The following is a 12,868-nucleotide window of genomic DNA, read 5'->3' as shown; positions in this document are numbered from 1 at the left end:
CGCACAGGTTGTGATAATATTTGTCTTCGTTTCCTTCCCACAGATGTTTACGCGCGCTCGATTATCTCTAGGCCCCTCCCCCTACACGCATTTTAGCCACTTAAGCGAGTGTGTGCTCTCGTCTCATGAGTATGTGTGCGAGTTGGTGTGTGTGTGTTTGCGTGCGCGCTCGCGTCTCCTTGATTATTTCATTGATCATTGACTTGCCCCTCCCACGTTTAATGTATAAAAAATACGGAAGGTGGGGGAGGCAAATTTACTGGTCGCACATGTGCGACTGGATGTAAAATTCAGTCGCACACTCTCAAATTTTGGTCGCATTTTGCGACCAAATGGTCGCAGTCTGGAGCCCTGAAATGTGATATACAGAAATAATTCCCATGTAGCGGTGAGGCTTAAAACCTTCAACAGTAGCTTCTCTCTCAAGTTTATTGCACACATTTTTTGACACGCATTGAGCATCGAAAAAGAGGCAAATTTGATGCGTGAATGGCATCCGGTGTGAACGCAGAATCCCGCTGGAGTTCCTCAGAAGCGTCGCACTTTTCTCTTAAAGGTCAGTCGTTGTATTTATTAAAAACAGCCTTAGCGTAGTCAAGTGCTTGTGCAATAAACGTGAATCTGCGGTTTCTGTCGTGGAGAAAAGCAGCTTTCATTATGTGAAAAGAAAAAAAAAATCATCATCACGTCCTTCAGCCTCCTTTTTGGCAAACAGGTTTTTGGCTCCTTGAAGCAGAACTACTAATATCCAGCTTAAAGGACGCAGCTAAACTTCGGTCAGTGGGGAAATCTAGCAGTTGGGTATAAGATTATATGCAAAAGTAATGAGCCAATAAACGCCAAAAACAACTTCCAAAGCCAATCACAGCAAACTAATCCAATTTTCCCTCAGACTCAAACACCTTTTTACTTGAAACAATTTTCCTCCCCCAACCTCTTTTCTCTGTGTGATGAATATTGACTGCTCACAGAGGCCGGTCCAGCAGAGCTTATTGTCCGCCGTCATCGCAAAGCCAGACAGACCATAGACTTCTAAGAAAACTCCTCTAGATTAGGTTCAATAAAAGCCACTTACCAATACATTCTCCCGTTTGCCACTCCAGACACTGGCCATAGGGGAAGGATATGACATAAGCAGAGGAGTCCACACAGCGCTTTGTGCTTCTGCACCACATGCACTCTGTGCCCTGGCTGGTGCAGTTGCTGCAGTTGGTGTGCAGCGAGCACGGCTTCTTGCAGGAAGGACGGCTATTCTGGTTGGCGTTTCCTGTGCAAAATTAAGAGCAGAAATGAAAACTTTTACCAATTAGAGCGCATCTGTGGTCCAGAGGGATTGCACGATTCTCTTACCGATGGCCTTTTCGCAGATGAGGCCATTGGCGGTGGCAGTGCATGGGTTGGCCTTCAGGCCTGAAACCTGCGGCTCCTCCAGGTAGGCACAGAAACCGGAGTCATTGGGCTCTCCAGGCTGCCAGCGCAAGCTGCTGTTGGTGAAGGGAGACATGTTCTCCCAGCCCCAATACGACACGTTGATCTTCCTTAACCCCACCCACGGAAACAGTTGCTGTGGAGCACAGAAAACCGCAATGACAATCCATGACAGACAGTGCTGGAATGTGACGCTCTTTGTGCCGCTTTCCCCCAAAAGTCCAGCAGACAGAAGTAGTCCAGTAACAATAATTTCACAGATATGGCTCAATATTAGGCTTCATGAAGTTGGCATGGAGGTTCAGCTTTAAACAGATCAGAATTTAAAACGTGCAAAGCTTTAGCCACTACTGACTAATGAAACTCCTCTATCATTTACGCAAATACTGTAACTCTGGCGGATTCTGAAGCGGAGAAAAAACGTTTTGTGCTGATATGCAACACTTTACAGTAGTGAGTTGTTTTTGCATTCGACGTGAACCTGCAAAACAGCTTTGCATCGATTTGTAGCTGCTTATTTCCAAAAAATAACAAAAACGAAACGTTTCAGAAAATGAAAGTAATTTCCAGAAATCTAAATGGAAAGTACTGAAATAAAACAAAATAAGAAACTAGAAAAAGTAGTCATTATGGGTCATTACGGTGACGTTTGTTTACCTTTTAAACCGGATGTTATTGGACATGGAAACAAGACATTTCTTTAAGCTTCTGACCACAGCCAGCAAAAGCTCCGCGATTGCTCAATCAACTCTGTCTGCTTTTCAATTCACTGATGTTCCACAATACCTACTTTTATTTCATTTTTTATCATTTTATTTTCATTTCTGGAAACTAGTTTTGTTTTCCGAAATATTTGGGTTTATTTTTTAATGTTTTAGTTTACAGAACTTTGTTTTGATTTCTGAAATTTATGATCTCTGCAGCGGCTCCTGATTTTCCCGTTGTCTTTGTGATTTCTAATGTGCTTTTCCGTAGAGTGATTTGTCGATGTGATTTGCACTTCAGGGCCACCGTAGTTAAATACCAGTTTCATTAAAGCAAGGCCAAACATAAGACAAAAAACAAAATCAGTGGATTTCACAATTGTCTGCCACTGCAGGACTATGCGAGTGCACTCAGAATACATGCATGCTCTACTCTCTTGATAAAACACTTTACAGTGGACTTCTGCAGAACTCTATGAACAACCATCACCATCTCATTTATCAGAGTCCTAATGAATGTGCGCACAAACTGACGGCGATATCGTTGAAAAAGATCCTGATGGTATTGATCAAGTCAGATATGTCAGACGTCTGATAGTAAACGGAACAAAGTGACACCGAATAAGAGTTGTTTACAATAAATGGCACCTATCTGAACTTTTGCAAAATAGTCACCCTTAGCTTTCCTTTTAATTTAAAGTTTGCTCTTTTACGGAGCTTTAGTATTCATTTTTAAGTCCCCTTGAATTAAATTTCTGCTAAATAATGAAAAGTCTATTTGATGATATACAGAGCATGACTTCCTGTCTCTGTAGTGACACTTGTGCACGCGTGTTTTACCTTCTCCTGCTGCTGGAGCTTTTTGAGCTCCTGGAGCACAAAGTCCACTTGCTTGGCGGTGGTCAGCGAGGCGATGTTCCCGTTGAGGTTCTTGCAGTAGTGCTGGGCGTTATCGTAGGTCTCGCTGCTGGAGTTGATCCTCAGACAGGCATCCCCCACCCGGCTCCAGCCCTCACTGCACTGCTGGGCTGGAGGAGAGAACCAGCAGCAACCGATCATAAGGTACCGCTGCAGAAGAACCCGCTGTGACAAATTTCACTGCTGTAGAAAAGAAAATCTCTATTGTTCTACAGGATGATTCTGTTTTATGGGGAAAAGGGTAACAAGCCTGCACAATAAATCGGAAATGTATCGTTATTGCGATATTAAGCTGTGCGATATGCATATCGCAAAAGTCGACAAAAATTGCAATAAATGGTTACTTTAAATGTGCTAAAACAATCTTTTGGCAGCTTGAAGTACTCAACCCCCATGGGTTTGACCAATCAGGTGGAGCTCTTATGTTAGATGTTCGCCTCCTATGTAGACGAGGGTCATTTAGAGCAGTGTTTTTCAACCAGTGTGCCGCGGCACACTAGTGTGCCGTGGGAGATGGTCAAGTGTGCCGTGGGAAATTGCCCTCATTAACTGATTTAACAACATTAACCATCTCCAGGATTTCAGCTCTCTGTTCATCCAAACAGGCCCTGATAAAACACTGAGGAGTAAGGAATATAAAAGATCGTAAAATATTTTTTCTTTGCGTGTATTTTATTTTATTAAAGACATTTTGATAAGAATGACGTTACCACGATTCAGCTGAAGCTTCGGCTGTATTTTGGAAAAGTCCCGTCGCTTTAACTGTCTCCACCAATCATTCTTGGGGAGCTTAATCACATGTCATCAGTCTGACCAATCAGAAGTGGTTAAAGTATTCACTTCCTTGTCCCGATTTAGCTCGTAAAGTCGCTCAGTTCCAACAAAAATACCAGCTAAAGCTCGTCTTTAGCGGTGTAGCTTTCCACAGAATCCGGTATCAGACCGTGGAACAAGGGAACAAAACAATGAAGCTCCGAAAAGCGATCTCCGCCGGCCGTTTTATGCACTACATCTCCCATGATGCTTTGGGTTGTGAGAGTGACAGCGCACAAGGAGATCTGTTGTTAAACGTCTTGAAACCAACGAACACACTTCAAACTGTTTTTAAATCTTCTAACTTAACTTTTATTGCATCTTTTAGAAAAAACCAGCTGCAGTTTCCAGCTTTTTCTGCAACAATTATTAAAAAAATGCATGTGAGACTGTGGAGGGAGGGGCTGTAGATCAATACAGACTGAGTTTCTCCTTTTTTTTTAATTTTTGGATGCTGGTGTGCCGCGGGATTTTTTTTAAGGTTAAAGTGTGCCGTGGCTCAGAAAAGGTTGAAAAACACTGATTTAGAGGATCGTTTAAGACTCTTATTTAAACTGTTACAGTGAAATGGAATTGATGTTTTTTGGTTGGTTTGCCATTTGTTCATGTATCACAAGTTCTATAGTCATCGCAATATTGATCACTAATATCGCACGTCGCATGTTTTCCCCGTATTGTGCAGCCCTAAAGGGCACAAAAGACAAAACCAACCGAAAAAAAACACACACGGACCTCAAATTTCAAACATGTATGTGACTGATTTCATATGAATAGAATTAGCTGCTGTTTAGCTGCAGATGTGTGCTTTTCTGGGAGTATGATCAGCAGCCTTTTAGGCATCCAGAACCACTACTGGCAGCAGCTCCTGCTGCACCCCCCTGCAGCGACAAGGCTGCATGAGCTCATGGAAGTATGGATCAAGTGACAGCACCATTTCTTTACATTCAGCTATTATCAACAGCAAGCTGGGTGGGAGGTAGCTGCAGAGAAGTAAACCAAGCGCGCTGGCAGACCTGATAAAGGACATCAAGATGACAACTTTAGAACGTTTTTTTTTTCTGTGAATGCGGAACAGATCCTGACAAGTTCTCATGGGAAAACTTTTAGAATATCTAAGTAATCCATTCAGTCAGTAAGTCAAGTATTTACTTAATAAAATGATCACGTCTGCATCAAATATTTAGTTCTCTACACACAAAGTCCCATTCCGTTCATTTCTTGATCTATTGTAAAAGCCAGTGGTCTTTTAATTATGATTATTCTGTCTTTAGGCCAAATCAAAAACCTTTGTCTGTGTTTATAAGACATAGTTTAGAATAAGTTAAAACCCCCAAAAAAGCAGTTTTCATTGGAGTGGACCTTGAATTTTGCAGAGGAACTGACGGTGCATTTGATCTCCTCCTGCAAGGCTGCATCTTACCAGGCATGGATTGACACTTTGACAGACTCTGCTCCCAGTGACAGTTAAGATTTAGCAAGCAGAGATTGCAGTTGGCAAACTTGCTGCACGTCTGCTCGTTCCTCACTGGACATGCGGTGAAGTTGGTCACGCCCTGTGGGAGCAACAAGACCAAAGGAAAAACTTTAAGCCTTTAAAATTATTATTAACAAACTTTGAGAAAGGAGATATAACTAAGTCACTGTTTGTTCTGAAAACATTTGTGAGAGTTTTTAGGAGATGAGTATAAGAGCAAAGGTGTTTTGCTGCCCCCTGCTGGTACACTCACAGAGGTACAGTTGCTTCCAGCAGAGATGCACTTTTTATCATCGCACCACTGGCAGCCGACGGTGTTCTCCGTGCAGCTGCTGCAGTCTGAGAACCTGAAGCACCACTCATCCACTGAGGCTGAGAGGCACAGAGAATGCATGAATACCTACAATGATCAAAAACATATGAAGCAGGTTATGGATGATGGTTTTACCGGGTTTAGGAGGGCAAAAAGGCAATGGCTCAAGGCTGCTGGGTTCCCAGGGGACACAGTGGCCCCTGCTCCAGACGCAGCTGACCCCCGGTCCAGCCTTCAGGCACCCCTCCTCTGCGGAGAAGGCCTGGCAGCTGAGAGGCCGATAAACAAGCACATCGTTCAGCAGCACGCCTGAGAAACCCCCAAACACGTACATGGACCTAACAAAAAAAAAAGAAAAGTTTAGTAAACACCACCAGAACAAAGAAGTGTACCCACATTTAACAGTTTCACGATTATGCTGGATTATCTGTGCAGTTTGAGCAGAGGAAGGAGCTGAAAATCGCACCCATTGCTGACCACAGCCGAATGACCGAAGCGGTTGACATCTCTGTGCAGGTCTGGCTTTGGAAGGACCTCCCACTCATCACAAGCTGCAAGCAAAAGGGAAATGCAATCATCACTGCTTTTAGGTAAGATAAAGCCGGAACACAAAAACAAATATAAAAAAAAAGAGAAATGTAGCGCTGTCACAATATTTATTTCCATTCATAACCGATCACTTTTTGAATTTATGCAGACACAGTAAGTTCACGTCCGCATAAAACCTTCATAAGCTTTGGTTAAGTTAAGGTCTGGATTGTACTATAGTTCCGTTGGCAAACTTTAGGTTCTCAAATAAATCAAAATAATATTTTTGATAGGGATGCAACACATTAATTTCCCCAAGATTTGGTCACGGTTTTGATTTCAGATCGATATGAAAAACTTAAAAATTCAGAAAAACCTTTCCGTTGGTTTATACTTAGCCTGGTGTAACGTAATAAATTACCGTAAATTCCGGACTACAAAGCGCACCCAATTACAAGCCGCACCCACCCATTTTCACGTGTAAAATTAGTTTTATAAATACACAAGCCGCGGCAGAGTACAAGCCGCGCATGTGTTAGGCGATATTGTCGTCCTGACAGATCACGGCCAGAATCCCAGAGTAAGTGCAATTCATTAGCACATTGTGGGTGGTTCCAGCTTTGCCTCTGGCTCATGTATTTGAGTGTATCGACATCTGTCAAACAGCATGGACCTCTATTCTGTTCACAAGTTCCTCAGTTATGGTGTTTTTATTTCATTTTTTTTTTACTTATTGACAATCTAGGTATCATATATAAAATTACAAACAGTAACCATATAATCAACATTACATCCCTCAGTTATGATGAGGAAATTTACATCCGCGATTCCACATTTCCCATGAGTCTTAGGGGCTAAAGGCGGGGCCAATGCCCGGCTCGCCATACTGTTGTACGTGTTTAAGAATGAGTATCAGCAGTGCATGGAGGGGTGAACGGGTAAAGCTCTCCTTCCGCTTGTGTCGCGGCAGCCTTATGGGAGTAACAGGGCTGGTTAAAAAATACACCAGTAAAATAAAGCAGCGGCGACTGAAAAGCGCGCGCCTCAGCGTGATACGCGCGCCTCAGTGCGGCGCGTGCGTCAGAATTCAGAAGCCTCTGCGCTCCGCTCCCGCCCCGCGCGCTCCTTGTCTCCCCTTCCTATCTACTCCGACACCTCTGGCCAGGGCGGCTTTAAGGAGGAGCACTTCGTCCCCGTTGCGCCGGTGGACGGAGCAAATCGTTTCTGTGCAAAGCAATCGCACTTAATACTGTACGTTTTGTGTATGAGGGGCGGATGCGTTGTTACGTGTGGGAGCCTTCAGACTGCCATCGGCCCCGCAGCTCAATCAGCAGGAGAAGATGTCTCCAGCTCACACGGAGGCTGTGAGTTTTTCAAAGCAAAATTCCGCTTTTACGGTTTCCTTAGAAACCATAAATGGAGTGTAAATTCACTCCATGCGCTGTTCTCTCCGTCACGCAGCAAACCGGCTTTTCCAAACCCGTTGGTGACGGTGGACTTTTTTACGCTGCTTTTAACGATTGCTTTTAACTTGAAAGCTTCATCATATTGTAGCGGCGATCACGTGCACGTTGGGTCTCATGGCCCCAAAGGATTCTGGGATGCGGCCGGGCATGCGTGTTTCATTTTGTTGAACCATGACTGAAGTGTCTAAGACCTGAAGTCAACTCCATGCTGTTTGGCTGCTTAGAGGTGTGTTGAATATAAATGTCTTGTGCTTGGTGTTAGATAAAGAATACAAACTATTCACTGAGTTCGAAAGTACGTACATGGCGGCCGCTAATTAAATCCATAAATTAGCCGCGTCACTGAATAAGCCGCAGGGCTGTAAGCGCAGGAAAAAAGTAGCGGCTTGTAGTCCGGAAATTACGGTAATCTTTAAATTTACCATCACCTGAACATAAAAGGGATGCAGCGATTCACTTAACATCCTTAACCGTAACTTATTTTGATAGTAAAACTACAGTCTAAGAGACACAATATGAAGACGTCAAACGTGGATTGATAAAAGTACAAGAGAACAGCACCCATAGGACACCTACCAATGTCATAAGCAAGGAAGTCGGCGGAGAAACACCTGGCCCCGTTGCTTAGTGACGTGTCGTTGTGCGTGTTGCCACCGAAAACCAGCAGGGTTCCACTGAGGAGCACAGCTGAGTGCAGGTAGCGTGGAAAGCCGCTCTCCTTCAAAATGAACCTGGAAGGTTAAAGCACGAAAGGTGAGTGAAAGCGGTCGCTGTAAACGGCGGAGCGCCACACCAACCCTGGGATCGCGGCGATTTACCATGTCCGCGTGTTCACGTCGTATCTGTACAGGTCATCGACGAGGCCATACTTGCTGTTCGGCAGAGCTTTGTAGCCGCCGTGGACGTAGACGCTGCTGCCGTGATGTGTGCTGCTGTGGCCGTAACTTCCCAGAGGAACAGCGCCTTTAGTCTCAGGCACTGACCATGTGTTGGTCCCTAAAAAAAATAAAAAACGTTAAAGCTTTTTCATTTTCTTGATACAACGAAGGCCCGTGTGCTCGTTCAGAGGTAATAAACAACAGTGAATGTTAGCTGGAGCAGTAGAATAGAATAAAGGAAAGGCTTGTTTGGTCGTATGGAGGAAAAGGAACTTCAAATGTAAAGTTTTGAATGTTTTTCAGTTCAGTGAACATTAGCCACGTTAGCTGTGTGCTATCAGGAAATGCTGGCTTAACAACAAACTTTTTAATGAGATGTAAACACCAACAAAAACTATAGGTCAACCAGTGTGGTGCTGCTTTAAAGAAGCTGTTAAATGAAGGCCCACTCCAGTGAAAATGGTGTTGGGTTTGACATTTTCATGGGGCATTTTTCTCCTCAGACGAAAAAAGGCTGTTTGAAAAAGATAATATTACGTAAAAAAAAAAAAAAAAAAAAAAAAAAACAACGAAAAAGCTGGACGGGCCAAAGGCTCCCTGCTCCGCGCAAACAGAGAGCTCTCAGCAAGGCGAAGGGTAAGGAGGGGCTGGGTTGTTCCACACCCACAACTCAAAGGCAAATTTCAAAGAAACAACTGATCTGCAGAAACTATATTCTAGAAAATGACACGTTTTTTTTTAATTTATGCTAAAAACGTCATAATCGTAATTGGGAGACCCCTGGCCTTTAAAAGAGATATACATTTAAGGTGATCTTTGGGAAAAGAACAGATTTTCTCAAAATCCCCCATAATGCATGTCAGTTCAAGAGCTAGGAAAAAAAAAAAAACTATTTTTCCTTCATCATCTTGCTAAATTTACAAAAATCTTTGAACGGGATCATGATCAGATCTTTGGTTTTTATTTCATATAAAACTGGAATTCTCTTTCTACGAAGGTTTGAACTTTGAGTTTAAAGAATAAAAAAAAAAGAGTGAAAATATTTTTAAAAAGTGTAAAATAAAAGTGGGCGGTTGATCAAAAGAAAAAAGCTGAGTACTTTGCAGATTTCGCCTGTTGCTGGCGTTTTTATTACACAACAGATGAAGGACCACTGTGAACACAACTTTTTTGTACTGCCATAAATACATTTAGAATTTGGAAGAGAAGTGGGTCGACTCACTCAGGTTGTACTCCTGAACGTAGCTGATGTAGCTGTAGATGGGGGAGTGGCCAAAGATGACCAGCATGATTGTGTCGCCACTGTCCAGCGAGACACAGTGGGCCGTGTGTCCCTCCACGGCGTAGACCTGGACTTGTGCCAGCGAGCCGACAACGGGGTTCCTCCTCTGCCACGTACGGTTGGGTATGTTGAAGACCCACAGCTCATCGGTGACGTTGTTCAAGCCAGCCTCCAGTTTCCCCCCAAACATGTAGATGTCGTCCTGATCAGGAGAGGGTTTAGACAGAACGCAACGCTCACTCAGACAAACAGAAAGAAACTGACAATTACTTAGAAAAATAGTTACTTATCAGTACTTTTCAACAATGAGGCCAAAACAAACACATCAACTACAGAACGGCCGTTATTGTTATTCACCGCTGACATTTGCCTATACTGGAAATGAGCACTTTCCTCTAGATGGCAGGAGCTTCCTGTTTGGTGAGAAAACATTTTGAGAGCTTTTCCTTCCATTGATAAGCAGGCATGTGTGTGTGTACCTGATGTGCTGCAAGTGAGTGGCCGTATCTTGGCACAGGTCCACTCCCGATGGGAACTGTGGTCCAAACTCCACTCTCCAAGTTGTAGCTGCAGAGCGAAGCAGCAGGTCGTTACACATGAACTGAATCATCGGCTCACAGTGGGTTTGTGCCTTTATGATCAGCTGATCTCACCCAATAATTTACCCATCATGCCAAAAAAAAACAACAGGAAATCCTGGTAGATAGCTGTATCAGGCAGCTTCTGCAGAATGCTGAATGTAAAGTCATTTGCAATAAAAGCAAAGACCAGAACAAGACGACTTAAAAATTGGTATATTTAAAGGGAAAAAGAAGCTGCTCTATAACCAGAAAACTTACATTTTTGGTTCAAAATGGAATCAAAGGGGCTGAAAAAAATGAATAAACGGAGATCCTCCCTGTTTGAACGGTGGACTATAGCTGTACCTGTAAAATGACTCAGTGGACAGTTCCTGACATCTCCTCCATCTACGTGGGAGTTACTGTTGCCTGTTGTCTAGATTCTAAAAATGGTTCCTTATGGCAGATTTTCCATCTATTACTCCTCTAAGTTTTCTTTGGATTCATCTCAAGATCTTTTCTTTGGCCAGTTTAAAACAGTTCAGTCCCAGAAAATGTTGCATCAGTTTGTCTAGAGGACCAAACACACAAACCACTGTTTGTTACCACCATTTTTTCCCTGTTACTGTTTAGGGCTTCTTACAAGAGGCATAGTAATTCAGGACAGGAACCATCTGGACTTCCGCACACGGGACTTACTTGAGGATCATATGGAATGAGCTGTAGTTGAACGTGTAGCCGCCCACGACCCACATGACTTTGTCCTGCACCACGGCCTTATGGGAAGCTCGAGCGAACGAGGTGCCAAAAGGCTTGACGCTGGGAAGGACCCAATAGGACTCGGTGGAAGGTACCGTTAGTGAGCAATCTGGACCTGCAGGGACACACAGAACAGGAAGTGTAAACGATGAGTTTGGATCATTAATAAATACAATCTGAATTGGGGCTGATCACTAAACTCACTACATGTTTTTAAAGACATATTTTTTAATAATTATAATTTTATTATAGTAATCAACAGTGCCAGCACATCTGTCTCTCTAATAAAACATCTTATAAGACCTTTCACTTCATGTATAATACATTTTAGAGACCTTTTATGGAATTGTTGTAAATGTGTAAATCCTCAAATATCTTTTGTCCTAGAAGTACTTGTACTTTAAGTGTTTTGTTTTCTGTTTTTTTATCTATGCATTTCATCGATTCTGTAATATGTTTGACAAATCTGTGAATTCTTTATTGCTTTGACAACAATGCTTGAAATCAATCAATCAATCGTCATGCTACAACAACAATTTTGGAAGAGAGTCATGGTTTTTAATTTTTAGGAATTTTTAACAGCGATACGAATCACATATGATCAAAAATATAAAAGTTCTAAAGATGCTAAAATTACAGTCACCTAACTTTCTCACACAGCTAATTATCACCTATTTTAACTACTTTTTCTAATTGATCATGGCTCTACTGTTCAAGCTACTTCAGTGAAGAGCTCTGTCTAAGTATCAACTAATAAAATAAAGTAAATAATCTAAAAATAGGTGAAAGCCCATTTGTTGTTTATTTAAATGTGTTCATTTTTATGGGAGTCGGTCAGATACTCTAAATCAAATGACTCGGATTCTGATCAGGGCCCAAAAAAACAAAAATCTGATCCCTAAAGAAAGAAAGAAAAGGTCTACCTTGCCAGCTGTCGTTACAGACGCACAGCTTCTCCCCTGTAAGGTCACAGTAGCCGTGGTCGGGGCTTCCACAGTTGTTCCTGCAGTAGGGGATGTCACAGGCCTCGCCTTTCCAGTACTTGTCGCACTCGCAGTAGACTCTGCTGACGGCCGAGTTACCCGGCGTGCACTTGCCGTGTCCAGAGCAGTTATTTGGACAAGAATTCATGCTGGGAAGAAAAAAAAATGATGTAAAGACTAAAGTAAACAAACGAGAACAAATGAAAGACAACTAAACCAAGAATGACTTTGAAATTAATTTCAGGCTGTTGCAGAAATGAGTCGGCAAGATGACAACATTTAAACATGTCTTTGCTGCAAAAATGTGAAAACTTGGCGTAGCCTCGCGCTAAATCCATAAGACATCTTTGATTATGATGTTCAACCCAACTGTGAGGAACTGGCTACAACATTTCCTAATGTTTTAGCCGCGATACTCACGAGTAGTATATTTCAAATCCGGTTAGGTTGTAGGCAGCATCACTGAAAAAGTGCAGCAGCGCGTAGCCTGAGGTCGCCGCGACTTCAGGAACCGTCTCGTTCCCTCGTCTCTCTGGAACGATGAGGCCGCTGTGGAAATATTCAACCCCGTCACGGCTTCCACACTCACACGCAGACATAAGATACAATAACAACAGGCTGCAGAGACGCGTGCGAGAAACAATAAGCATTAAGCCGATGTTTTTACAACGCTACATGAGCTAATCCTGCCAGAAAAAAAACAACGTCTGCTTTGAAAGATGCATAAAAATTCTGCTTCCAGACATCAAAGCATGAACTTAA

At 42.8% G+C, this 12,868-nt stretch overlaps 1 protein-coding gene across 1 annotated transcript in view; it reads right to left on the bottom strand.

The window, feature by feature from the left end:
- Positions 1 to 12,868, bottom strand: part of atrnl1 (attractin like 1) — a 78,267-nt gene that overhangs the window by 56,642 nt on the left and 8,757 nt on the right. Inside the window, exons 4-17 of the mRNA XM_023949279.1 lie at positions 12,527 to 12,655; positions 12,047 to 12,255; positions 11,064 to 11,238; positions 10,284 to 10,371; positions 9,745 to 10,006; positions 8,463 to 8,640; positions 8,221 to 8,375; positions 6,117 to 6,201; positions 5,786 to 5,988; positions 5,591 to 5,709; positions 5,284 to 5,416; positions 2,973 to 3,160; positions 1,351 to 1,564; positions 1,076 to 1,267 (exon numbers count right to left, since the gene is read on the bottom strand). Of these exons, the coding sequence (XP_023805047.1) occupies positions 1,076 to 1,267; positions 1,351 to 1,564; positions 2,973 to 3,160; positions 5,284 to 5,416; positions 5,591 to 5,709; positions 5,786 to 5,988; positions 6,117 to 6,201; positions 8,221 to 8,375; positions 8,463 to 8,640; positions 9,745 to 10,006; positions 10,284 to 10,371; positions 11,064 to 11,238; positions 12,047 to 12,255; positions 12,527 to 12,655 (2,330 nt within the window). The remainder of the gene's footprint in view (positions 1 to 1,075; positions 1,268 to 1,350; positions 1,565 to 2,972; positions 3,161 to 5,283; positions 5,417 to 5,590; positions 5,710 to 5,785; positions 5,989 to 6,116; positions 6,202 to 8,220; positions 8,376 to 8,462; positions 8,641 to 9,744; positions 10,007 to 10,283; positions 10,372 to 11,063; positions 11,239 to 12,046; positions 12,256 to 12,526; positions 12,656 to 12,868) is intronic.

Source organism: Oryzias latipes, chromosome 19, assembly GCF_002234675.1.
Source record: "Oryzias latipes chromosome 19, ASM223467v1".
In the NCBI taxonomy this organism is placed as follows: Eukaryota; Metazoa; Chordata; class Actinopteri; order Beloniformes; family Adrianichthyidae; genus Oryzias; species Oryzias latipes.
This window is presented reverse-complemented; position numbering and strand designations above follow the sequence as displayed.